This window comes from Gossypium hirsutum, chromosome A10 (assembly GCF_007990345.1).
Source record: "Gossypium hirsutum isolate 1008001.06 chromosome A10, Gossypium_hirsutum_v2.1, whole genome shotgun sequence".
NCBI classification, from domain to species: domain Eukaryota; kingdom Viridiplantae; phylum Streptophyta; class Magnoliopsida; order Malvales; family Malvaceae; genus Gossypium; species Gossypium hirsutum.
In genome coordinates this window covers 110,764,286-110,791,757 of record NC_053433.1, presented here as the reverse complement: position 1 = coordinate 110,791,757, position 27,472 = coordinate 110,764,286, and the positions used below count along the sequence as shown (strand labels likewise).

The 27,472-nt window shown below is 33.7% G+C and overlaps 1 protein-coding gene and 3 long non-coding RNA genes across 10 annotated transcripts; 2 read left to right on the top strand and 2 right to left on the bottom strand.

Moving 5' to 3' along the window:
• Positions 1 to 1,283: 1,283 nt before the first annotated feature.
• Positions 1,284 to 6,982, bottom strand: LOC107934532 (uncharacterized). 4 transcript variants are annotated; one of them, XR_001693929.2, is made up of 6 exons: positions 6,793 to 6,982; positions 6,581 to 6,628; positions 6,359 to 6,449; positions 4,224 to 4,543; positions 2,502 to 2,570; positions 1,284 to 2,420 (listed from the first exon to the last, which is right to left on the bottom strand). It is a non-coding gene; the product is annotated as an uncharacterized lncRNA (long non-coding RNA). The 4 variants fall into 4 exon arrangements; XR_001693931.2 differs by lacking the exon at positions 2,502 to 2,570 and having other exon boundaries at positions 1,284 to 1,459; positions 6,793 to 6,981; XR_001693937.2 differs by lacking the exons at positions 1,284 to 2,420; positions 2,502 to 2,570 and having other exon boundaries at positions 3,754 to 4,543; positions 6,359 to 6,464; positions 6,793 to 6,980.
• Positions 6,983 to 18,249: 11,267 nt separating this feature from the next.
• Positions 18,250 to 22,130, top strand: LOC107944017 (probable disease resistance protein At4g27220). The gene is made up of 2 exons (XM_041078079.1): positions 18,250 to 18,508; positions 18,957 to 22,130. The coding sequence occupies exon 2, from the start codon at positions 18,975 to 18,977 to the stop codon at positions 21,852 to 21,854; it is 2,880 nt and encodes a 959-aa protein (XP_040934013.1). The 5' UTR covers positions 18,250 to 18,508; positions 18,957 to 18,974; the 3' UTR covers positions 21,855 to 22,130.
• A 1,741-nt stretch (positions 22,131 to 23,871) lies between these two features.
• On the bottom strand, positions 23,872 to 26,507 carry LOC107950327 (uncharacterized). 4 transcript variants are annotated; one of them, XR_005902830.1, is made up of 5 exons: positions 26,191 to 26,507; positions 25,760 to 25,903; positions 24,644 to 24,786; positions 24,238 to 24,424; positions 23,872 to 24,150 (listed from the first exon to the last, which is right to left on the bottom strand). It is a non-coding gene; the product is annotated as an uncharacterized lncRNA (long non-coding RNA). The 4 variants fall into 4 exon arrangements; XR_001697986.2 differs by having other exon boundaries at positions 25,760 to 25,913; positions 26,191 to 26,505; XR_001697985.2 differs by having other exon boundaries at positions 24,230 to 24,424; positions 25,760 to 25,913; positions 26,191 to 26,473.
• On the top strand, positions 24,370 to 24,868 carry LOC121207709 (uncharacterized). The gene is made up of 2 exons (XR_005902831.1): positions 24,370 to 24,463; positions 24,604 to 24,868. It is a non-coding gene; the product is annotated as an uncharacterized lncRNA (long non-coding RNA).
• Positions 26,508 to 27,472: the final 965 nt, after the last annotated feature.

Here is a 27,472-nt window from a genome sequence, read left to right as displayed (position 1 = left end):
ACATCCATTTATTAATAGATTTGCAACAATATAAACAATTTATATTTTTAAAAATAAATTATTATGATAAATTATATAAAATACAAAATTAATATCAAATTAACATTAATTATTCTCCAAATCAATCTTGCCTATTTTTATAAATTCATCTACCATTATCTTCTTTTTTTCAAGTACCTTAATTAATTCTCACTTATCCTCAACATTATAGTATATGATTAGAGCTGGGCAAAGAAATTGAAAAATTGATTCCAACCAATGTATTTGATTTAGTTTGGTTCAGGTTTTGTAATGTTTGGTTTGATTTCAAGTTGATATTATCACCCAAATTGCATAATTTGATTCGGGTTCATTTTTTTCATATGGAACCTGTTTTATTCAAATTAACCCAAATGAAAAAAAAATTATATTTAAAGGAATAGTTTTAATAAAATAAGAAATTGATAATTTCAATGTTTATATGGAGTAATTAATTTAATTGTATTATTATTATTATTATTATTATTAAAAACTAGATATGATCATACAAAAAGTTAAAATTATAGAAATATTTCATAAAAAAAGTTATAAAAGTGTGGTTTTGTATTAGAATAAGTGGATTTTTTTAAATATAATATTTATAATAATTTTTATAATAATAATTATAAGAATAATTATAAGCATAATGATAATACTTTAAAATGACATACTTTTATGTGTTAATTACATATATATTTTGAATATGATCTTACTAATTTGGGTTTTTTATGGTTTTTTATCTTTTAGGGACTAAATTGAAGGTAAAAGGAAATTTGGGGACAAAAAGCGTGAATTTAAAAACAAAATAGGTTAGCATACAAAATAGGAAAGAAGTGGTGCCGAAAATACAAAGTGTAGAAGACTTGGGGGCAAAAATTTAAAGCAGTGATTTATAAACATAAGCCTTTATTTAAATTTGAATTTTATTTTTAAGATTATTGTTAGGATTATTATGATATTGTTACTGTAATACCCCAAACCTGGCCTAAACGTTATAGCCAAATCTGGCGATGTCACATGGGATGGAATTAAAATCGATTTTATTAAAATTAAAACCATTTCTATTTATTAACTTCTATTTATCTCTCATCAATTTCAAAACTATTTTCTCGTTAATTTGATTCGTTTAAAAACATATTCTGTAGCGGAAGCTTTTAAAACTGTGATATTTAAAGAAAACCACTCACGTTTAGGAAAAACGTTTAGTTTAAAAGCTTTTAAAATCACTCTAGTTTCTGTTGAGTTTTGCAGTTTAAAAGTCCATGAAAACAATTAAAATCCAAAATTAAAGCAAATAGTCCAAAAAAACCCAAATTACATCGAAAATACCCCAGAAAGCAAATAGAAAATAAAATCCATAAACGAACTTAAACCAGTTCAATGTACATGTGGTCACCGTTGAGTCCTCCGTAGCACTGATCCGTCTAAATTTGGGGATTACCTGTACAGATAAAACAGAAAGGGACAAGTTTACGTAAACTCAGTGTATAATTCCCACAGATAACATGCATACAATCAATCAACAGTTATCAGTCACATACAGTCTGGGGCCTAAGCCCATTACAGATTCAAATACAAATTAGGGCATTAGCCCATTGCAGATACAGTATGCATTCAGTAAAAGAAATCAGTATCCTACCTACCAACTTTTACATACCATCTCCGACTATCCCTACACACCATGTGGGGTTTAAAACACCCACCCAGCCCTACACACCAAATCGTACTGAATGTGGCACATATCAATAATATTGCAGCCGAGCTGCCAAATAGTAGGCATGAAAGCCTTTCAGTACACTTCCTCCAATAATCAATCATCCTACCCCAATGCAGATGCAACTAAACATGCTCAATGCAGATATTCAGAGATACATGCTTACATGCTAAAATTCAATTATTAGTCATACATACAGCTCAGTAAACATGCATAAATTTAACATGCTTAATACATGCATTATATATATTCAGATCACACGATCTAGGGTTTGAGTAGCATTTATCGACCCTACATTAGGTTCACAGTCGACTTGGGCGACCCGTGCAACCCTAGAAAACATTTTAGCTAAATGGGCCTACACGCCCAGATTGGCCTTGCCCGTGTGGATCACACGGTTTGGCCCAGATATCACACGCCTGTGTGGACCCACACGCCCAGTTTGGCGTAGCCCGTGTGGATCACACGGCCACACCCTGGCCATCACACGGACATGTCTTGTACACGGCCTGACTTTCATAGATCACACAGCCGTGTTGACGCACACGGCCTACTATACAGGTGACCACACACCCATGTGGCGTCGAAAGTGGCATTTTTCAGCTTTTACTGAAAGTTCTATTTCTGCGTTTCGGGTACACACTTGAATCGTTTTCACTGCTAACACAATCTCGAGCCTTCCAAAAGCCTAAAAATAGAATAACTATTAACGATTTAGCAAATTTACTAACGAATTCGATACAAAAGAAACGACACGAAACTCACTTACCGCCAACGGCAATTACTGCTAACACGTTCTAAACTATTGAAGTTCTAATGGATGGTTCCTCCTCAGTTCCTGCACATAATGATCTTTTAGAATTACTATCCTTTCAAAAAGAACCCCATTGGTAAAAACCCCACCATTCGAATAAACTTAACAAAATCGAAACTCTATTTACAACAAGGCAAAATGATCACGAAATAACTCACCACGAGATTTTCACGGTAAAAAGAAGGAATCGAACGTAGGAATGAAGGAAGGAAAAAAAAGAAAAAAGGAGCATAGAGAAACCTACGTGAATCTTTTCTAAAAAGAAGAGAAAACAAAAATAACTAATTAGATATTCTTAAAATCCCCTAATTTTCTCCACTACCCCACTACTGATAACTTCCTTAGAATTTTAGTTGCACTGAAACACTTACACAAAACTAAGCAAAAATAAACTCCCATGCTCATGCAGGGATTCGAACACAAGACCTTCAACAACCTAGCACTCAACTTAACAACCAGACCAGCAAGCCTATTCTGATATAGTTTTATAAATAATTTAATATAAGCCCATTGATCAAGTATAAGTTTCGAGTCAGAAAAATACCAAAATTTACCAAAGTTAAGGCTTGAACCTAAGACCTCTCAGACACTCCCAGAACACTTATCCACTGAAGCAAATACACGTAGAAATAAGAATTTTAGGGCGTTACAACTCTACCCCCTAAAAAAACACTATAGGAAAATAGACTTTTAGAGACATTTTTTTTGCCTTTAGCGTCGTTTTTAAGCACCGCTAAAGCGCCGCAAAAACGTCGCTATATGCAACGCCGCAAAACTTAGCAGCGTTTTTCCGAAAAAAAATGCCGCTAAAGACCAGGACTTTTAGCGACACTTTTCTAAAAAACGCCGCTAAAGACCAAGACTTTTCGCGTCGCTTTTCCCGCAAACGCCGCTAAAGGTCATAAAATTTAAAAAAATAAAATATTATAAAAGTCATGAAAAATATAAAAAGTTTAAAATTCATTATCAAAATATTGAGAAGAATAATATCCATGATATAAATATAAAAATTTCCTATTAAAATTCTATTAAAATTCATTATCAAATTAAATTTTCTATTAAAATTTAACTTTAAAACTAAATACAAAAATTAATGAATTTAAATTTAAAATTTAAAATAATAAATTAATAACACAATTAAAATTTAAAAGTTAAAACTCAAGTTATCTTAAATATTAAAATAAAAATAAAAATTTAGAATCAAAACTAAAATAAATAATAAAAATTAGATTAAATATAAAGATATCAATAAAATAAGATATTATAATGAAGTTACTTAAATGAAATAAGGACTTAAATCATAACCATGTAAAATATAAGATTTGAATATCCATTCCCATGTGAAATATCAACATTGATTATTTAAATTGATTAAGCTGCTAATGAATATTCTATTTTCTAAGTCAAAATTACAATTCATTTTTTTCTTCTTTCAACTCAAATAAAAATAAAATGTTGAAAACAAAACAATTAAATAAAAAATAGAATAATTAGTTGACATGAGATTATTATTAAATATATGCAAATATGCAAGTAGACTATTACAAAACTAGGTGTAGTTTTTGATCAACTAATTAGTTGATCCTACTGCAGGTTCTATCTATAATCTGCTTAACTAACATACAAACATAAGGCACTCTAATACTTTTTTGCACATAAAATATCTGAAACTCACACCTGAATTTGCATTCAAGACCATCTGCAGCAGCAAGCTAAGTCCCCTGACCACTGACCATAAACTAGTGGAACAAGAGTTTTTAGTAGTCCGAAAACTTAATAAACTAGTGGACAAAAATCTTTAAGATATAATACAAATTTCAAAGACATCACCACAATACTTAATAGGTACATATAAAAGTACATATCAGGCAATACAATGAACAAAAAAATGAATTGAAACAGAACAAATATAAAGAGTTCTAGGCTTAGTACTTGCTAGATTCACCTAAAGTTTGCACACAGTCCCAATCACCATCAGCATCCTCTGACCATCAAACCTACAAGGAAAAGTGAATGTATCACAATTTGATCACATTTCTCAATCTTGTTGGCATATAATGAAATTTGCAAAAACAACCAAGATTTCTATGGTCTTTTTAAAGAAGGAGATCCATCTAGCTTATACTGCAGTGTTATATGCATATAGTAAAATATTAAAAGTACCCTCAAATAATAAAATTTATTAACAATGCAATTACTTGTATATATAAAATATAATACAGAAAATCAACTGAAAATGATGAATATATAAATTTCGTTTGACGTTACACGGTTTTCCATCGATAAAGGTTTACTTTCTCAGAATCCTAACGACAACACAGTGCTCCCGCACATCCTTGTATCAACGAATGGAAACAACGGAAAAGGATTTGGGAAAGACAAGCTAGGTTTCAGAAGGCTAACTGCCAGGCTCTTATTTCTCCCTAAAATAGATGGCAAAACTGTGAAGTATAAACAGCTTTCTTTTTCCTGATTAATTTTATGAGATGACATCAACATGGCAATGGAAATGGGAAAGGATGAGAAGAGGCCCAGGATAAATGAATATAGAATTGCAATGTTAGAAAGACCACACAGTATAAAGTGAACAAGAAAGACGATTAGTCAGTGTCACATTTAGTCCATGCAACCAGTTGAGAACCTAACTAACGCAGCCAGTACAAGAAAGACGAGCAGTTAAGCTTTTGGACTGATGAAGTGAAACTCTTAGTAAGTTGCAGAATTTTGGAGGATTTAACTAATGCAGGAGACTGGTCTACTCAATTTTCTTGCAAATTTCGACCACCATATTTGCTAGTCTGAAATAACATGAAGAAATTCGATATCAATGCAGAATGAACTGAAAGGTCCCAACAAAAATCCATGAACAAATTGCAGAGAAGAATGCAAAGATATTATCTCTCCTGTTAACCTCTTTAATTGCTGATATAAAGTACATATCGAAAAAAATTTCCCTGAAATCACTGGCCGTCAAACGTACATGCTGATGAATTATAACTAATTTGACCAGAGAAAAATACAAAAACCCCCAAAAAATGAATACAAAAAGAAGGGAAACCTAAGCTTGTAATGGAACAATGATGGCTGAGATTCTCTGTTTGAACTGTCCCTTCATAGCATTTATATCATTGATTTTATATTTTTAACCATTCATTGCAAATGAAAGTTAAGAAACAAGACATAAACTAGTTAACAAAACAGGAACAAGTGAACCAAATGACTCCTTGGTTTTGAACTTAACCATCTAATTAAATCCCCAAGCACTCAAGGAGTCATTCCTTTGAAAAGAAATCTTGCTACAATCTTCTCTATTCCTATCTCCACTCTCCTATCTGATACCCTTACAATTGGATCTTTCTCTAAAACTCACTTGGAAGAAAAAATGGACAAAGGAAAAGGGGAAAGAAAAAGGAGGAATCGAAATAAAACAGGGACTGATTACATAAGCCTCTATTTTGTGCTTCACTTCACTAGTTCATGCATGGGTGATTGGGTATGTCAGTACCTTCATTTATGGCATAACAAATAACATCCATGAAATTTAACCATTTTGATCGGCAAAATACTAGAGATTGAAAAACCCTCGTCAGGCTAACCTTGTAAAGCATCCATTGAAGTACCAGCATGAGATGGGCTTAAAAAATCAACAAAACAAAGTTTTATTGGACGGTCTTTAAAGCATTTTTGCTGTTCTTGATGAAAATTATTTCAGTTGATAAAGGTCATAATAATACATAGAAATGCTTAGTCATTCAACATTCACTAGCAGAGTCTCTACACAGAAATAAAATTAATGCATGCACAATGCTGACCTTTTCAACTTTTAAATTAACAGCTTCCACCCTATCTTCAGTGTCCTGTGCTTCCGATTCCAAAACATGAAGCATCCCAAAGCAAACGTACCTAGGAGAACGAGGCCTACTACTCAAGTCAGATGAATATTGCAAATAAAGCAAGCATTACAGGCAAGGAATCCAATAGTAGAAAAAAATGGAATTAGGGATTATATTTATATTAAACCATTTAAAACGAACCTCCTCTTGTAGAGCCTTAAGCTTTTCATCAGCAAGTAATGAATCATCCTGCAATTAACATAATATAGAAATTAAAATTCATAGCTGAATAAACCCTAATTTAGTACACTGTACTCTTCAATCTACGCTTCTTTAGGGAAAGACATTCAATAACTGAAAATAATTGAAAACATAATAATAAAAAAGCAAAGCTTCTTGGCTAAGAATTGAACCTTAAGAGTGGATATAACAGACTGCAGATAAGTGATCTTGTTTTCCATGTCTTCGAGAAGCTTCTCGCGTTCCTTGAGAGTAAAAAGAAATTTGTTTCTAATGAAGCGTTTATCGTTAAAAAGAAATTGAGAGTAAAAGGAGATGAGACAGAAGCTGAGAAGCAGGTAACCAAAATTTATTTTTTGGTTGTGAGCGAGATTTTGAAAACGAGATAAAAAAATAATAGTTTTTTGTGGCGTTTTAAATAAAAAACGCCACTATAGTTCATTTTTTTGATTGCTCAATGTTAATTTTTTTTCATTTTTAACATATTTTTTTCTATTTTTCTTATAAATTTTTTGTTCTGACATTATCATTTTTTAGAATTTTTTTTAAAATTTTGAATATTGAACTTTTTAACTGAAATATGAACTAAAATATTAAATTTTAAATATTAAATTTTTAAGTTTTTTATTTTTTATTTTTTAAATTTTTTATGAAGATTTTTATAATTTTTAAATTATCATATAAAATACAAAAGGAAACTTTAACAGAAATAAAATGAAATCGATGAACTAAAAAAATACAAAATGACACAGTAATACAAGTATTATTCTTTTAAGTATGGTCCGCATTAGTTGTTTAGATTTTTATATAAATGGCATTTAATTATATGTATACACCTAAATTTTAATAGAGATACATCTTAGAATTATATATGAATTTCGGTTTAATGTGTAATTGTAGACGTGAAATTCTAATTGTGGTTTAAATGTATAGTTAAAATTTTAATTTTGATTTAATCATACAAATTTTAAAAAATAAATACATCAATATATTTTTCTATTGGATAAATATAAATATTTATGTATGCAATATATAAATGTAAAATGATGTTATATCAATAATTGTGTTAATAATTTACAAGAACTGGATCAAATTAAAGTTCTTGTATACAATTGCACACTAAACCATTGTTAGAAAAAGAAACATTTATCATATAAGAAAATATTTATATAATGATAATTGATTCAATATTTTAAAATTAATACTATCTCTTTTATAATTATATAAGAAAATATTTATCATATAATTAAAAAACACTAACTAATCTAAACCCTAAACTCCTAAACCCTAAACATTAAACCCTAAAACATAAACCCTGAACCCTAAACCCTGAACCCCTAACCCCTAACACCTAAACTTTAAACCCCAACCCTTAAACTACCTTTAAACCATAATCCCTAAACCCATAATCCATAAACCTTAAAATAGTGAGACTAAGATAAGAACCTAGTTGGTATCTTTAGCGGCGTTTTACCAAAAGCGCCGCTAATGCTCTAGTCTTGAGCAGCGTTTCACTAAAAGCGCCACTAATGCTCTGGTCTTTAGCGGCGTTTCACCAAAAGCGCTGCTAATGATCTGGTCTTTAGCGGCATTTCACCAAAAGCGCCGCTAATGCTCTGGTCTTTAGCGGCGTTTTACCAAAAGCGCCGCTAATGTTCTGTTTTTAGCGGCGTTTTAACAAAAAACGCCGCTATTGCTCTGTGTTTTACAATTTTGCAACGTTTTTTGATAAAACGCCGCTAAAGCCCTATTTTCCTGTAGTGGAAATTTTGACCTCGAAATTTACCTGATCGGAACAAATGAGGATACTGTTGACGCATCGTATGCTCAGGCTCCCATGTGGCTTTCTCAGTGCTATTATTCTGCCACAGCACATTTACTAAAGGAATAGACTTCCTCCTCAGAACCTTAACATCTTAATCCAGAATCTGAATCGGTTCCTCCTCGAAGGTCAAATTTGGTCTAACCTCAATCTCCTCAACAGGAATAATATGAGTAGGATCAGAGCGGTAAAGCCTCAACATTGAGACATAAAATACGTCATGAATACGGTTTAGCTCTGGAGGTAACTCCAACTGATAAGCTACCGGTCCCATTCGCTTTAGAGTTTGGTACGGTCCAATAAACCTAGGGCTCAGCTTGCTCTTCCGACCAAACCTCAGAACTTTCTTCCATGGTGAAATATTAAGAAACACAAAATCCCACACAGAGTATTCAATCTCACGTCTCTTCAGATCTGCATAAGACTTCTGTCTATCAGAAGCTGCCTTCAAATGATCTCAAATCAGTCGTACTTTATCTTTAGTCTCAAAAACCAACTCAATACCCAAGACTCGACGTTCACCCAAGTCAGTCCAACACAAAGAAGTACGACACTTACGACCATACAAAGCCTCGTAAGGTGCCATCTGAATACTCAACTGGAAACTGTTATTGTAGGTGAACTAGGCTAACGGTAAATAATCCTTCCAACTGCCTCAAAAATCGATAACACAACTCCTCAACATATCCTCTAGTGTCTGAATCACCCTCATCGGTCTAAGGATGGAACGCAGTACTGAAGTCCAATCTTGAACCCAGAGCCTTATGTGACTTTTTCTAGAACCAAAACGTGAAGCGAGGATCCCTATCAGAAAAGATTAGGACTGGTACCCCATGCAGTCCCACTATATTAGAGATGTAGAGCTTCACCAACTTCTGAAGAGAATAGTAAGTCCTAACCGGAATGAAGTGAGCAGACTTGGTCAATCGATCCACAATGACCCAAACAAAATCCTTCTTTGTGGGTGTTAGAGGCAACCCACTAACGAAGTCCATAGTTCCTCACTTTCACTTCCATAGCGAAATCTTAAACGGCTGCAGCAAACTCGAAGGTAACTGATGCTCAGCCTTAACCTGCTAGCATGTCAGACATAGTGCCACAAAATCCGTAACCTCTCGTTTTAATCTCGGCCACCAGTATAGTTTCCGAAGATTTCGATACATTTTATTCCCACCAGGATGCATAGCATAAGGGCTACTATGTGTTTCTCTCAAAATAGATTGTCTCAGATCAGTATCATTCGGTCCACAAATCTGACCATGGAAACAGAGTACCCCATCATTATTCAACCCAAAGTCCATAGTACTGCCACTTTTAACCTGACGAAACTGAAGACCCAACGATTTATCCTCTAACTGCCTAACCCGAATATGTTCTATCCAAGTTGATTTAACCTGCAGCTCAGCCAACAAACTTCTATTGTCGAACAAACTAAGTCGAGCAAATGTCACTCTCAGATCAATCATCACTTTACGGCTCAACGCATCGGCCACCATATTGGCATTGCCAAGATGGTACTCAATATTACAGTCATAGTCATTAAGTAACTCAATCCATCTACGCTGCCTAAGATTCAACTCCTTCTGGGTCAGGAGGTACCTGAGGCTTTTGTGATCGGTGTAGATAATACACATCTCACCATACAAATAATGCTTCCAGATTTTTAAGGCAAAGACTGTGGCGGCCAATTCCAAATTATGGGTCAGATAGTTTTCCTTATGCGTCTTGAGCTAACGAGATGCATATACCACAACCTTACCATCTTACATCAGAACACAACCCAGACCCATGTGCGATACGTCACTATAAATCATAAACTCTTTCTAGGTTCAGGCTGTATCAGAACAGGAGCCTCAGTCAGAATAGTCTTGAGCTTCTCGAAGCTCTCCTGCTGTACATCACTCCAGAGAAACAAAACACTCTTATGTAGCAGTTTAGTTAAAGGTACTGCAATAAGTGAGAAACCTTCCACCAACCGCCGATAATAACCCACCAGACCCAAAAAACTGCAAATCTCAAACACATTCTTAGGTTGTTTCTGATTCAGTACAACCTCAATCTTCCTAGGATCGACTTGGATCCCATCAGCAGATACTACATTCCCCAAAAAATGCCTTCACGAAGCCAGAACTCACACTTACTGAATTTAGCGTAAAGTTGCTTCTCACGCAGGATCTGAAGTACCACTCTAAGATACTCATCCTCAGTCTTAGAGTATACCAGAATGTCATAGATGAAGCGACGAACTGATCCAAATAAGGCCGAAATACTCAATTTATCAGGTCTATAAATGCGGCCGGTGCATTCGTCAACCTGAAAGGCATAATTAGGAACTCGTAATGCCTATAACAAGTCCTAAAAACAATTTTATAAATGTCCACTTCGTTAACTCTGAGCTGATGGTACCCAGAACGAAGATCTATCTTAGAGAATACAGAAGCCCCTCGGAACTGATCAAATAAGTCATCGATCCTCGAAAGTGGATACTTGTTCTTAATATTTAGCTTGTTCAACTGCCGATAGTTTATGCACATCCTCATTGTCTCATTCTTCTTCTTAACAAATAATACTAGTGCTCCCCACGGAGACACACTGGGACGAATGAAGCCACAGTCTAACAACTCCTACAGTTGAGCCTTAAGTTCCTTCGGTGCTATTCGATAGGGGGCGATAGACAGTGGAGCTATACCAGGAAGAAGCTCAATCTCAAATTCCACTTCCCGATTCAGAGGTAAACCCGGTAGCTCTTCAAGAAAGACGTCCAGAAAATCCCTTACAATTTTGATGTTCTTTACAGTAGAATCCCTAGAAATAGAAACACTAATATAGGCCAAGAACGCATCACGTCCCTTACGAACCAGTTTTTTAGCCACCAGTACAGATATCACATTAGCAAAATAATTCTGACATTCTCCAATCATGATTGTCTCACTATCATCCGTAGTTCTTACGACGACTCTCTTAATCGCACAGTCTAGACTGATACGGTGCTTAACCAACCAGTCCATACCCAGCATCAGGTTAAACTCCCCAAACGGAAGCTCTATCAGATTAGCCAAAAATACTGACCCTTGAACCTCTAGTGAAACATCTCTATACCATTTGCTAACCAGAACCGATTGCCCCAGTGGACTCAGTACAATCACCTCACTAGAAGTACTTTCAACCAAGATCCCTAAGTTTCCAGACACAGTGCTAGCTACATAGGAATGTGTGGAACCTATGTCTATCAAAATAAGATAAGGTACATCATAAATTAAGAACGTATCGGTAATGACATCTGGAGCATCTCTGTCCTCTCGGCAACGAGTAGCATAAACAAGAGCAAGCTGTCTCTCCTCAGTCTGTCTAAAACCTCTACTTTGTGCTATTTTTCCACGACCCATACTGTTACCACCCTTATTCTGACCACGAACCCTCAGTGGCTGCTGAACTCTACGGCTGCATAGTACCAGAACTAGGAGCTTGCACTTGATCGGCCCTCAGCGGATAATTCCAAATACGGTGCTCTAATGACCCATACCTCAAACACGCCCCAGGCCTCCTCCAAAACTCGCCCTGATGGCGTCTACCACAATCTTCACTCGGTTGCAATCTAGTAGGAGCAACAGGGGGCTCAGCTCTAACTGGCCCATCAGTCTTGGCCTTTTTCTTAGGCCTCTGTACCGAACTCGATGGCTCCAGATTCCTCTTGCTCTTACTCTTCTCACGATCTCTGTTTTGGCGCTCAGCGCGCTTAACCTCTTCAGTGATCTTCATATTCTCTACCAAAACAGAGAACTCTTGCTCCCTCTACCATCCTCAAATTAGACACATTTATCATATTCAGACGCCACCATACCTCGCGCATAGCGGCTCAATTTCAAAAATTTGGCCTCATACTTGGCCACTGATCGGTCTCCCTGAGTGAGGTTCAGAAACTTATACCTACGAGTATTGATATAACTTGCTCCCACATACTTTCCTTGGAAGGCAGACTTAAAGAACTCCCAAGATAGATGATCGGGCTGAATGTCCTCCTTAACAGTCAGCCACCACTGATAGGCCTCATCGCGAAGCAACGAGACTGCACCATTCAATTTCTGCTCAGGGGTACAGTCTAAATCATCTATTATCATCTCAGTAGCCTCTATCCAATACTCAGCCACATTAGGGGTGATTCCAGTGACACCCCTAAAAAGTTCAGCTCCATTGTATTAGAGTCGTTCTGTAACCTACCCTCGGCCCCCAGATCCAGTGTTGGGCCTAGTGACCTTCTCCAGTATCCTTAACCTAGCCTGGGATAATGCGTCATCATCAGCCGAATAATGCGTCATCACCGGCCGAATGACTCAGAGACCCAGTCTCAGAAGCAGGCGAAGCTGGTGTCTCACTCGTGTCTAAATTTGGCATACTACCTAGAGATGAGGACTCAGCTCGAACCCCTTATGGCCTCTACCACGGCCTCGAGTACCACGTCTACAGATACCTTGTGCGCTCATTGTAAGTTTAGAGTTAGTTTGTATTACGAATTTTATGAATTAGTTACAGTTTCAATATTTATTAGCAGATGTTTTATGTAAAGCAGTATCATAAATTCAGAATTTGTTTTCGCAAGAACAGTCTCTATCAGTTTCAATTTCATTACAGTTTCAGTATGCACTAACTAGAGTGTTTTCAGAACTGACTATCTATAATAACAATTTATCAAAGTATTTACAGAACCGATGTCAGAAACTCAGTGTGCCACATTCTCAATCAACTCATTTTAAATTATTTGACAATCAATTCTTAAAAACTAAGTTTTAAAACCCAAAATCTATAGTCGAGTTTTGTAACCTAGCTCTGATACCACTAAATGTAACATCCCAAACCCGGTCTAAACGTTATAGCCGAATCTGGCGATGTCACATAGGATAGAATTGAAATCGATTTTATCAAATTAAAACCATTTCTATTTATTAACTTCTATTTATCTCTCATCAATTTCAAAACTATTTTCTCGTTAATTTGATTCGTTTAAAAGCATATTCTGTAGCGAAAGCTTTTAAAACCGTGATATTTAAAGAAAATCGCTCGCGTTTAGGAAAAATGTTATTTTTAATTAAACCGAATTTCTGTTGAGTTTTACAGTTTAAAAGTCTATGAAAATAGTTAAAATCCAAAATTAAAGCAAACAGTCTAAAAGACCCAAATTACATCGAAAATACCCCAGAAAGCAAATAAAAAATAAAATCCATAAACGAACTTAAACCAGTTCAATGTACATGTGGTCACCGTTGAGTCTTTCGTAGCACCAATCCGTCTAAGTCTGGGGATTACCTGTACAGATAAAATAGAAAAGGGGCAAGTTTACATAAACTCAGTGTGTAATCCCCACAGATAACATGCATACAACCAATCAACAGTTATCAGTCACATACAGTCTAGGGCCTAAGCCCATTACATATTTAGATACAAATTAGGGCATTAGCCCATCTCAGATACAGTATACATTCAGTAACAAAAATCAATATCCTACCCACTAGCCTCTACACATCATCTCTGACCATCACTACATACCATGTGGGGTTTAAAACACCCACCCATCCCTACACACCAAGTCGTACTGAATGCGGCACATATCAGTAATATTGTAGTTGAGCTGCCAAATAATAGGCATGAAAGCCTTTCAGTACACTTCCTCCAATAATCAATCATCCCACCCTAATGCAGATGCAACTAAACATACTCAATGCATATATTCAGAGATACATGCTTACATGCTAAAATTCAGTTATTAGTCATATATACAGATCAATAAACATGCATAAATTTAAGATGCTCAATACATACATTATATATATTCAGATCACACGATCTAGGGTCTAAGTAGCATTTACCGACCCTACATTAGGTTCACAGTCGACTTAAGTGACCCGTGCAACCCTAGAAAACATTTTAGCTAAATGGGCCCACACGCCCATGTGGCGTGCCCGTGTGGGCCCACACGCCCATGTGGCGTGCCCGTGTGGGCCCACACGCCTATGTGGTCCACATGCCCAGATTGGTCTTGCCCGTATAGATCACACAGCCTGGCCCAAATATCACATGCCCATGTGGCATGCCCATGTGGGCCCACACGCCTGTATAACCTACATGTCCAGTTTGGCGCAGCCCATATGGATCACACGGCCACACCCTGGCAATCACACGGTTGTGTCTTGCGCACGGCTTAAGCTTGGTCGATCACATGGCCGTGTTGACGCACATGGCCTACCACACGGGTGACCAAACGCCCGTGTGGCGTGGACAGTGGCCTTTTTTGACTTTTTTTGAAAGCTCGATTTTTATGTTTCGGGTACACACCTGGTTCATTTTCGCTGCTAACGTAATCCTAAGCCTTCCAAAAGCCTAAAATAGAATAGCCATCAACGATTTAATAGGTTTACTAACAAATTTGATATAAAGGAAACAATACGAAACTCACTTACCGCCAATCACCCGTGTGGCATCAACAGTGGCCTTTTTTTGACTTTTTTCAAAAGCTTAATTTTTACGTTTTGGGTATATACCTGGTTCATTTTCGCTGTTAACGTAATCCTAAGCCTTCCAAAAGCCTAAAAATAGAATAGCCATCAACGATTTAACATATTTACTAACAAATTCGATATAAAGGAAACAATACGAAACTCACTTACCGCCAACGACAATTACTGCTAACACGTTCTAAACCGTTGTAGTTCTAACGAATGGTTCCCCGTCAGTTCCTGCACATAATGATCTTTTAGAATTACTATCCTTTTAAAAAGAACCCTATTGGTAAAAACCCCATTATTCGAATAAACTTAACAAATTCGAAACTCCACTTACCACAAGGCATAATGATCACGAAACAACGCACCACGAGATTTTCAAGGCAAAAAGAAGGAATCGAACGTAGGAAGAGAGGAAGGAAAAGAAAAAGAAGAGAAAATGAGCACAGAAAAACCGACGTGAATCTTTTCTGGAAAGAAGAGAAAACAAAAAAAACTAATCAGATATTCCCAAAATCCCCTAATTCTCTCCACTACCCCACTATTGATAACTTCCTCAAAATTTTAATTGCACTGAAACACTTGTGCAAAACCAAGCAAAAATAAACTCCCACGCTCACGCAGGGATTCAAACACAAGACCTTCAGCAACTTAACACTCAACTTAACCACCAAACCAACAAGCCTATTTTGATATGGTTTTATAAAAAATTTAATATAAGCCTACTGATCAAGTATAAGGCTTAAGTCAGAAAAATACCAAAATTTACCAAAGTTAAGGCTTGAACCTAAGACCTCTCAGACACTCCCAAAACATTTAACCATTGAAGCAGACACACGTAGCAATAAGAATTTTGGGGCGTTACAGTTATATTTAATTTCAAATTATATATTTATTTATCTTCTAGAGTTTAAATAGTAACAAACTAGTTTTTTATGTACTATAAACAGATGATAAAGTGACATGAATATCTACTCATCACTTCTGTAAAAAAAAACTCCTTCCCCTTAAGGCTCTTAGCTTTTTGTTATCAAGACTCCTCCAAAAGAGTTCAGCCTTTTCAACGAGTATTTATCATTTCTCCGTATTATGGGACTGACGCTTCTGTCCATGTCCTTCCAAAAGTAATCTTTTCATCTTGTGCAATGAAAGGTTACTTTGTATGTTTTGGGAAGGTTGCACAGTTGGTTCGTTAACTTACTACACCAGAGGTTGTCAAACCCAAATTCCACTATAACTAACTTATTCGATCATGAGAAGGATCATCTAAAAAGTCTAGGATTGAATCCAATGAGGATTCAGATAACCGAATGTTGGAATCCCTCAAATCAAAAAATCTCTTTCCTCAACTCTGTTTCATTTTACAATTGCAATTTCAATTTATACAAATTCAACTCGTCCATATTTTTAATTCTATTTTTTTATATTTTTCCCAGGTTAAACATTTTTCTTGGGCACGATTGTGCACAGGATTTTGAGAAACAAGAAGTTGTAGCAATTCAGTGTTATTTTTTGTGCTTTCAATGACACACCATTATAATTATAATTTTTAATTTTAGGAAAATAGTTTATTAAACTTTATAATATTTTATTTATAAAAGAAGCAATTCTACACAAGCTATTAATTATATTTATTTGATAGTTATGAATTTAATAAATTATATTGACATATAGTAATGACTCAAATTTTTTAGGTATGTAATGATTCAATTATAACTAATTAAAGTTAGCAACTAATTAGAAGAAATGACACAACAAAACATTAGGCATAAGAATGTTTTATCTATTAGCTTTCCTTTTAACCACTTTAAATGATTTATACGCTAAATAGCTCAACTTAAAATGATTTTTAAATGATTATGACATTAATTTAATTATTTAATTTACTTTATAAATGTATAAATGTATCTAGAGCATGTATTATGATTTTTATGAAGAGAAAAAAAAATCAAGAATTGCAATATTAGATTTTTTAAAACTAAGATAAGGAGACAAATTTTTTTGACAAAACTCGTGTTTCCTAAAACCGTTGAATTCTCCCGTATATATGATATATAGGAATTGGTAAGAAGATATAACTTCAAAGCTCCAAATTTCTTATGTTTTCATGACTTTGAGGGATTATTTTTTTGTATCATTCATGTCTGTTTTATGGGACATGTTTAGCGTTCATGACTGCCATTCTTAATAATATCCGTTTTAAATCTCCCTCTAAATATACAATATACTTTACCATGGTACCTAACACTTATTGTTGATATACTACTTTTAGGGCATAGATGTTTTGTTTTGAAGGATAATGTGAGGTATATATATTCTCTTATATTCAATGGTTCTTATTCTTTTTTGTGTGTGTTTTTGGAGTGACATGCCTTCTGAGTTTTCAATTATTTTCCTTTGCAAACTATTCATAGATATATATTCATTATTATGGGAAAAATTAATATTTTTTATAATATCATTTAAAATTTGTTTTTCAATTATAGGTATAATGTCAAACTTAACTCTTAATTGTTATATCATTTATCAATTTAACTCTTGTTCTTATTTTGAGCTAAATTTAAAGATTAATCTTTTAAAAAGAGTCAAATTGTTGTTTTAAAACAAAAATGTTGACTAAAAAAATTAATTTTTTTAATAACGTTAACATGACAACTCGCGTAAAAGTTCATTTATACTTCATGTTGACACTTGACATGTCATTATTTATCTTATATGCCACATTAATAAATAATTTAAAATTTATATAAATATTTAAAAAGTAAAAAGATACATAAAAATTTCATAGAAATTTAAAAAGAAGAAGCATAAAGTGTGTGTAGGTTTGCATACGGGTTGCCATGTTTAAGCCTTTAATGTTTTTGTTTGTATTTTAATTTTAAAAAAATCAATTAGTTTTAAAAAAGTTAGCGGTTAAATTTTATTTTTTTTAAAAAAATAGGAGGCAAATTGATAAGAAAAAAAAAAATATTGAAGACTAAATTTGACATTATAACTAAAATACATATAAAAAAATAGTAGATAGCTAGCCATCCCTAAATTATTAATTTATATAAAATAAATTAAAATTATACATATTCAAAAAATAAATAAAAGATAACCACCTAAAGAAATTACAATATATTTACCAATTTAATAACTAATTTTTCACATTTTATAAATTCATTAAGAGGATAGATATTTATCACAAATTTTAAAACTACTCCAAACTTGAAACAAGAGTTAAGTTTTAACCACAGAGTACAACAAACATCACCATCTCACATAACTCCTTATTTAAATTGCTTAGGTTTCAGCCTTTACAAATTTGATTTCTTGGAGATTTCAACTAGATTTAATTGGTATAATTATGATTTTATTGCCAGCTGTAACGCTTTATTTTGCCTAAGATTTGACCCATCGCCCCTCACTATTGGACTACTACTGTCTAAGAGAACAATACTGCAGATTGTTCTTGGAGTCCTTGACTTCAACTATTCTTAAGCAAACGCTAGTAATTCCTTCTTTAGTTGGATCTTTTGAAGTGGAGAAAAGAGTTTGGCATTAGCATTCTTTATTCCAAGCTAGATTCAAGTAAGCTTCAATAAATTGGCCATAGCATGCATCTTATACTCTGCTACTTGTGTTGCCTTTTATTCTGTTATTATCTCTAAATACACCCAAGTCTTATGTGATCTTACGTATGTTGCATATATGACATTTTGTTCAGTCCCTTTATTTGGATCTCATATGCATATATGTCAAAATGAACTGCCTTATTGTGCCTGTAAGGGAAGATGTATTATTTGAAGACTAGATCTGCCGGTTTGGAGTTGGGACCTATGGTGTCAACAACCAGATCTGTAGTGTATCCTCCCATCATGTCTGTAATTTAAGTGAATTTTGTTTGAAGTTATATCTGCATATGGTTAGAGTATTCAACCACTTAAACAAGCTCAGGTGGCTCTATTTGTATATATTATTGTAATTGTAGTTTTGATTTTCTAATATTCTTAAACTTAATCATTAAAATTTGATGCAGGAAAACTAGACCTTTTTAATGGATGCACTCATTGGGCCAATCCTTGATGTTATTAAGTTCATCGGTCGTAATGCTAGCAAATATCTAAAATACCAAAAGAAATTCACGGAATACGTTGATGATTTCAATCAAGCACGAGCGGATTTGCGTGCCAAGGAGGCTGATTTTCAACAGCAGTTGGAAGACGAGCATCACTTCGGGAAAACGCCAAAGCAGGAAATTAAAAGATGGTTTGAGAAAGTAGAGCAAAAGCTTGGTCATGCTCAACATGTTGAAGATAAAATCAGTAAAGGAAAATATCTCTTCCGCTCATGCTTGGGGAAGCTTGTTGATGGGGCGACTCAGGCAATGAAGGAAGTGTATGCTGAAGGAAATTTCTCTGGGGGCTTGGTTGTTAATGATCCTTCTACCATAGCGGTTAATCTACCTACACCGGAAGTAGTAGGTGCGACCAATGTTAGAGAAGAAATTTATCAGTACTTGATGGGAGATGCAGTTGGATTGATTGGTGTGTGGGGGATGGGCGGAATCGGGAAAACAACCATTATGAAGGATGTCCATAATAGGTTGTTGAGAGAGAGTAAATTTAGAAAATTGATTTGGGTAACTGTATCTCAAGACTTCGATATTCGAAGACTACAAAGTAACATCGCTTCTCAATTGAAGAGAAACTTGTCAGATGATGAAGATATAATCGTCCGTGCAGGGCAGTTATCAGAAATGTTGAGAGGACAAATGAGGTATGTGCTAATATTGGATGATGTATGGAGAAGCTTTTCCCTTGAGGATGTTGGAATCCTTGAGCCAACAACAAATAATAGATGCAAATTAGTGCTGACCACACGTTCAGAAAGGGTTGTTGAATCAATGGGATTTAAGAAAGTTAAAGTTCCTTGTTTTTCTATGGACGAAGCCATGAACCTATTCTCAAGCAAAGTTGGACAAGACATGTTGCCCAATCCAACTTTAGAATCATTAATGGAACTTGCTGTGAGAGAATGTGGTGGACTTCCTCTAGCAATTGTCACACTGGCTGGTTGTATGAGGGGAAAATCCGATCCTTGTATGTGGGAAGATGCTATAGAGGAATTACGAGGCAACATCAGAAATATCAACGATATGGAAGATAAGGTGTATGGATGTTTAAAATTCAGCTATGATCGTCAGCAACGAATAGACCAAGATTGCCTTTTGTATTGTGCATTATATCCTGAAGATGATGAAATCGATAAAGATGAGATCATTGAAAAGTGGATGGAAGAAGGGCTTATAGATGGATTGGGAAGTAGAAAAGCAATGGAGGGTAGCGGTCATTCCATTTTGCAAAAGCTTGAAGAAAACTGTTTGCTAGAAAGGGTTCAGGATAGGTCATGTATAAAAATGCATGATCTTGTTAGAGATATGGCATTGCATATCACAAGGAAAAGATTTCTGGTAAAAGCTGGTATGCAGTTGGAAGAGGTGCCAAACATGGAGGAATGGGGTGAAGATTTGGAGAAGGTTTCTTTAATGTGCAATTCCATCTCAACAATTCCTCAAACCATGAAATGCCTGAAATTTCCGAAGCTGACAACATTGTTGCTCTCATGGAATGAATTGAAAGAAATTCCTGAATCTTTCTTCGAGCACTTTCCTAACCTTGAGATTATTGATCTTTCACGTAATTGTTTTGAGAGTTTGCCTAATTCTATTTCTAGTTTGGAGAAACTCACAGTATTGTTACTTAGAGGATGTTGGGATTTAAAGAGTTTGCCTTGTTTATCGAAACTTCAAGCTTTGAAGAAATTGGATCTTGGAGGCAGTGGAATCGAGAAAATCCCTCAAGGTTTGGAAATGTTGGTGAATCTTAGATATCTCAATCTTAGACGTACCATTCGTCTAACGGGGATTCCTACTGGAACACTCTCAAAACTATGCCGGCTTCAGTATTTGGCAATTCATTTTAAATTGGAAAGCGCAGAAGAGTTGAGGGAATTGAATAAGTTGGAGGTTTTTGAGGGCTGGTTCCATAACCTGTGTGGCTTGAACACGTTTGCAAGTAAGAGAAAAACGCTTTATAAATTCTCCATTTTGGTTTCTGAAATCACCTCTGTTCGTCCCCTGGTATTTAGTAATGTTGTTAGATTTAAAGGGATTAAAATTGATGTTGGAGATGAAATTATACTTCCATACGGCATCAAGGAATTAAGTGTACTAGAGTGCAGGGGTGTGAGAAGTATAAACGATATTGGATTGAGGGATGCAACTGATTTGAAAAAATGTGAACTTCGTGGTTGTAGTGAGTTGGAATCTGTAATTTCATCCCACTGTGATCAGCTTCAAAAACTCGAGTCTCTGGATCTAATTGAGTTAGAGAATTTGAAAGTCATAGTTGAAGTTGGAGCTGGAGAATCATCAGTCGGCAGATTTTCCTCCCTCAAAGAGATCACTCTATGGAATTGCGACAAAATTAAGAAATTGTTTTCAGCTGATTGGGTTCTAAGCAACCTGGAAGTGATGGATGTAAGGTATTGTAGTGAATTGGAAGAAATAATAACAGAATCCGAGAAAAAAAGATTGGGTTCCGGTAATGAAACCATCAAATTCCCTTTCCCCAAACTGAGGAGGTTAGAATTGTGGAGGCTAGTACAATTGCAGCGCATTTGTAGTGAAAATGGAGTAATGGTTTGTGATTCTCTCCTATCCATTACAATAAGTGATTGTCCAAAGCTAAAGCGGATTCCTCTATATCTTCCACAGCTTGAGATTGATGATGAAGAAGAACTGTCTCCTCCTAAATCTCTCCAGATAATCCAAGTGCGTCCATTAGATTGGTGGGAAGCAGTGGAGTGGGAGCACCCCAATCTCAATATTAAGAGCGTTGTTCGTCCCCTTGTTCAGGTTGTGGAATGGGATTAAGATGTTTGACGAAGTCTATTTAAAACCACAACAGTGCAAACGAATCTTTTATCATACATTTGCAGATCTTTCTCTTTCTTTTAAGTGTTTATATAAAATATTAATACTTTTCTTGGTCTATTGTTTTGGTAGATAGTAGATACAATTGAAGAAGAAGATGAAGGTTATGGTGTTCTTTAATAAATAGCTGGTTGTAAATGGTGTTTTATTTCCATGAATAAAGATTAAACCGTCAACTACATTTTATAATTAATTTTTTTCATGCATTTTTGTTAATTTGGGTGTTAGGGTTTTATTGAAATCTTCTTTTAGTGTAGGATAAGGATTTTGTTATTTGATATTTTTAATTCTAAGTTAAATATTAGTTATAAAATTATCAAGTCAAATAAAATATCTCTTAGCCACGTCAATTAAAAATTTATATATAAATATGTTACGTTAACACCGTTTTTATTTTTTATTATAAATTAAGAAAATTTACTCGCTTTAGGCTACACTATTGAAATAAAATAAATTTCATTTTGTTAAAATGTGTAAATGGTAAATATGTTTATCACTGAATTCATTATATATTTTTATTATATCTGTTTTTTATACAATATTTATAATTACATATAACTCCTCATCAATCATTAAATAAAAAGACAATGTGCTTAAATACACTTCAACTTACGTTCTTTTACACTGACAACAATATCGATGTCAATCGAGTTAAGACTAAATCTACAAATTTGATGTATTGTTAAATTTTATATTTTTTAATTTTTAATTTTTATATAATTTATTTCATGAAAATTGTAAAATATTAAATAAAAATAATTTGAAAGGACTTAGATGAATTAAAATTGTAAAAGATGTGAAATAATTAAAGTAAAATTTGAGACCTAATCCTGGCATTCCACGTACAGGTCGTTCTGGCCCCAAGCTGCCTTGTGCATGACATGCTAATAAATGGGTTGCAAGGGTGAGCAGTAAATTAATAAATGAACAGACATATATGTTAACTTTAACCCCTAAGACTTTGATTTCCATTTACAATAGATTAAGAGCACGTTTGGTTCGCTGTATTGGATTAGAGGCGTAATGGAATAGAGGTGTAATGGATTAGAGGTGTAATGGATTAGAGGTGTAATAGCAAATCAACTGTTTGGTTGAATGTAATGGAATAGAGGCGTAATAGTAATCTTGTGTTTGGTTGAATGGAATAGAGGTGTAATAGCATAATGGAAAAAACTAAAATGACTAGAATACCCTTAGCATAAATTTGTTTTGGTAAATGATTATTGTTATTGTTATTTAAATTTTAATAAGATTATTATTATCAATAATAAATAATTTAATCATATTTAAACATAATTATAATTAAATATATTATAATTTAATAAAATTCTTATATGAATTTACTAAAATTATAATATATAATAGTATAAAATATAATTTAAAATAATAATTATTAAATATAATTTAATAAAAAATATAATTTAATAAAATTCTTAATATTAAAATATTCTTATATGAATTTACTAAAATCATAATATATAATACTATAAAATATAATCTAAAATAATTATTATTAAATATAATTTAATATAAATATATAATTTAATAAAATTCTTAGTATTAAATATTCTTATACGAATTTACTAAAATCATAATATATAATACTATAAAATATAATCTAAAATAATTGATTTTGTGGATTTGATTAATTGATGACTTAATAATTATTATTAAAAAAACCCATTTGAATAATATAGTGTGTTAAATATCTTTCTTTCTTTTTTAAAAAGAAAACATGATTTGTTTGTAGCATTTTACTTTTTTTTGTTTCGTTTGTTGAGATAATTTTTGTAGTGTTAATTATAATTGAACATAATTAAAAAATTAAAAAAGAATTAAAAAATAAACTCCATCAAACCTGTGAGCCATTCAAACTCCATCAAATTCCATTAGTACAAGACTCTTGTAATTCTACAATAACAAACACAATGATACTATTTATTTTGTTACAAGAAAATTGATCAGAAAAGATCTCTGCTTGGAAATGAAAATAATTTAGATGTAGATATTCAAACTCCAAATCTACTTGATAACACATAGTACATACTGAAAAAAAATCAAGGACTAACTGATATTTAGGAAGAAGCTCTAGGTAAAGCACATTCTACATTTTTGGATATGTTCCCACAGCAATATCGGTATATTGATCTTTAGAAAGAAGCTCTAGGTAAAGCAAACAGTTCTAGTGCATTCAAGATGAACATGAAGGCAACATATTTGTAGAATGCAGGTCTTGCTGCAGAAGGACAAAGAAGCAACAGTAAGTCTATGATTAATCAACTTGCAAAAAATGTAAGTAACTTAGATGAACATACCAGGTTACCTTTCTCTCCACTTGGAATTATGCATTTAGTGGATTACATTTGTGCTTGTATGGTTCTTGAACACAACATGATTCCAACAAATTTTAGGCGCTACTTACCGCATGAATCACAAGTTACAAATGCATAAAACTGTAGATCCTTCGTGCATCCTTTAGCAGCTTCAGAAAAAGAGAGCAAGATCTCTGTCTACAAGTTTTCCAAACAGAACATATTTTAACTTGAAATGTAAGGCATGAACGATTATTTTTATATTTATTTAACACCATTAGCATGAAATCACATATTTTTCACAGCAGGAGATGCATGCTTCAATATAAATTTATAATCTGCATCAATGGCAAACTACTTACTGATTTAAAATGCAGAGTCCAATACTATATACCAGCGGAAAGAAGAAAATAATACCTGATGGCCATGGCATGGCACAATCCCAACTTGAATTGTCTGATAGTTAATGTTTTGGTCTCGGGATATCTTGTATCTTCATCATATTCACCTCTGGTAATATGCAAGTCAGGACAAAGTGTCTTCAAGTAATCTTGAACTTCCTGAAATTTTAGTCCGAATTAGCTGGGCCAGTGGTAATTTTAATAAGAAAAACAAAAACCGTAAAAGTTCAATTGGTAGAAATACTATGGCATAATTTCCATAAAGCTAAAGCTAACAAATCAGGTTCATTTGATTTGTTGTTGGCTATGCAAATAAGAAAAAAATAGCTTTTCAAAAGTGCTTTTAGAGCCATAAGCAATACTAAACAGATAGTAAACTCTTAAATTTTAGACCAAGCTTTTCAAAAGCATTTTTCATAAGCATTTTTTTGCAGCACTTTTCAAAAGCAATGAGAAACTAGCCCTTAGTGACTAACTTCCTACATGTTTCTAAGTTCAACCAAATATGTACTTCAATCCTACTTAATGCTATGCTACACGGACTCTTCTCGTTTTCTCAAAAGTGGCACATATGCCCTACACATATTCAAAGGATTGAGATAAAATCCTTCAAACATACGGAAAAGCTTCGGAAATTTTGAACATACTCATGTCAGAGTTGGGCACAAACTAGTATCTGACACGTGATTATACGCATTTCAGATCAAACATGACAGGAATCATTCTTTGCATGTATAAATGCAAGGTAGCAGCAATGGCTATTCGGATCAAAATTACAATTATCAAATAAAACAATTGCTGGCGATCATTTAAAATACTGATAATTCAGGTATGGTAGCTTCTGCTGCTTTTCCCAAATTCAAACTAGCAAATAATATCTCTTCGCATATTACAACTCAAAGAGAAAATAATTGGGCAAAAACATGAAATCCAGATTAAATTAGGCATAAATTTAGCATAACTACTACAAAGGAATGAACAATCCATAGTTCCAAAAAAGGAAGAGAAAATTAATATATTCAATTGCTTGCTGAGAAACATAAAACCCAAAGTGCTAAAGAACTGGAACCAAATTCAACTATGATTTCAGCTACAAAAAAAAAATCCAGAAAGGAAAAGAAAGATGGGATACCTTGATGCAAAGATTACCAGTGCAAAAGACGTGTTGGATCATTCCAGGAACTAGCATGAACTTGAATTTGGGAGGGAGATCAGCCGCCCGATGGGGTATATGCAAATCCCCAAAGCCAAAACCAGCACTATCTTCTTCTAATATCTACCAATAACTACAGCAATTTGATTCAGAAATTTTGAAAGAAACCCAAACAAGGAAACATGAGCATGAAAAGAAATTGTATAAAAATGATTGATTACCGGTGAAAGATTTGGCTTTCAATTTTGGGAATGAAACCCAAAAATGCACATAAAACACTATAAATCGGGTGAAATATCAAGTAGTTCCAGAAAAGAATAACTTCAAAATCATTTCTTCCTAAGCACCCAAGCACCGAAATATAAAATCAAACAATAAATCGTGAAATGGATGTGAGAAAAAGGGGTGACCTTGGAAGGATCGACTTTGGGGAAGCTTTTGACAACGTCGAGGACTCCGTCGATTACTTTGGGGAAGCTTTTGACAGCGTTGAGGATGAGGGCAGAAAACGGAAGAGAAAAAAGGGAAAGACGCGGAATGGGTAATCGGCGCTGAGGGGCCGTAATGCCTATTACGCGCAATCAATGTAATGGGGGAGTAACCGATTCGGCGGGGAATGGGAAAACAGCGAACCAAACAACCGTTTCCTGGTGGGCCTGCTGCATAGGGGGGGAATACGCATGCAGAGGGGGGAAAACAGCGAACCAAACACGCTGTAAGTTTTCATTAAACCTGTTTTTCTTGTTGATGATTACAGAAGTCCCTTCCCAAGCAATTTTCTCAACCCTAATTGCGGTTGTAAGTTTTTTCCTAAGATAGGAAAGCTATCATAATTAATAAAGAAATGTGGATTTGATTTGAGATGTAAAATTTAATTTGATTTGAAAATAATTTTAAAAAAATAAATTTTGAGTTAATTAAATTGAGTTATTTAATTTTTTTGAGTCAATTTGAATAAATAATTTGAGTCTGATTGGATTTGATTTTACAATTTGAATAATTTAAATAACAAATTGGTATAAATATTCCTTTGGTCCTTATCAATTTTGAAAATGAGCAAATCGATCTCTCTCTCAATAAAAATTACAAAAAAGTAATTCAAAGTAATTTTGAAAAGTTCAAAATAATTTTTTAATTTCTAAATATTTATAAAAATTCTAAATTTTATACATTTATAAATATATAAAGAAATTTAATTTCTTTCTAAAATGATAATTTTGGAATCTAAATAAGTTAATAAATAATTCAAATTTATCATACTAAAGTATCTTATTTTTACTTTGAATTTTTTTAAATATATATGGTTTTAAATTAATGAAGAGAAAGAGATCATCCCCAAGCAAATATCCAATAAGCTTGTGCATGCTCTCTATTTATAGGACTTCAAAAATCATAAGTTATAAAATATTAAGGATCAACATTAAGGTGCCCCATAAATGATTTAGGGGTTACAAGATAATGAATTTAAGGGTTGTGGACATGCATCTTTTAAAGATTATAATAGGGTAAATTTGAGGTTACGAACATCCATTTATCAATAGATTTACGACAAGTTATATTTTTAAAAATTGAATTATTATGATAAATTATATAAAATACAAAATAAACATGAAATTAATGATTAATTATTCTCCAAATCAATCTTTCCTATTTTTATAAATTCATCTATTATTATCCTTTTCTTTTCAAGTA

Coding starts and splice junctions, on each gene's coding strand:
- LOC107944017 (XM_041078079.1), top strand. CDS start 18,975: ATGGATGCACTCATTGGGCCAATCCTTGATGTTATTAAGTTCATCGGT.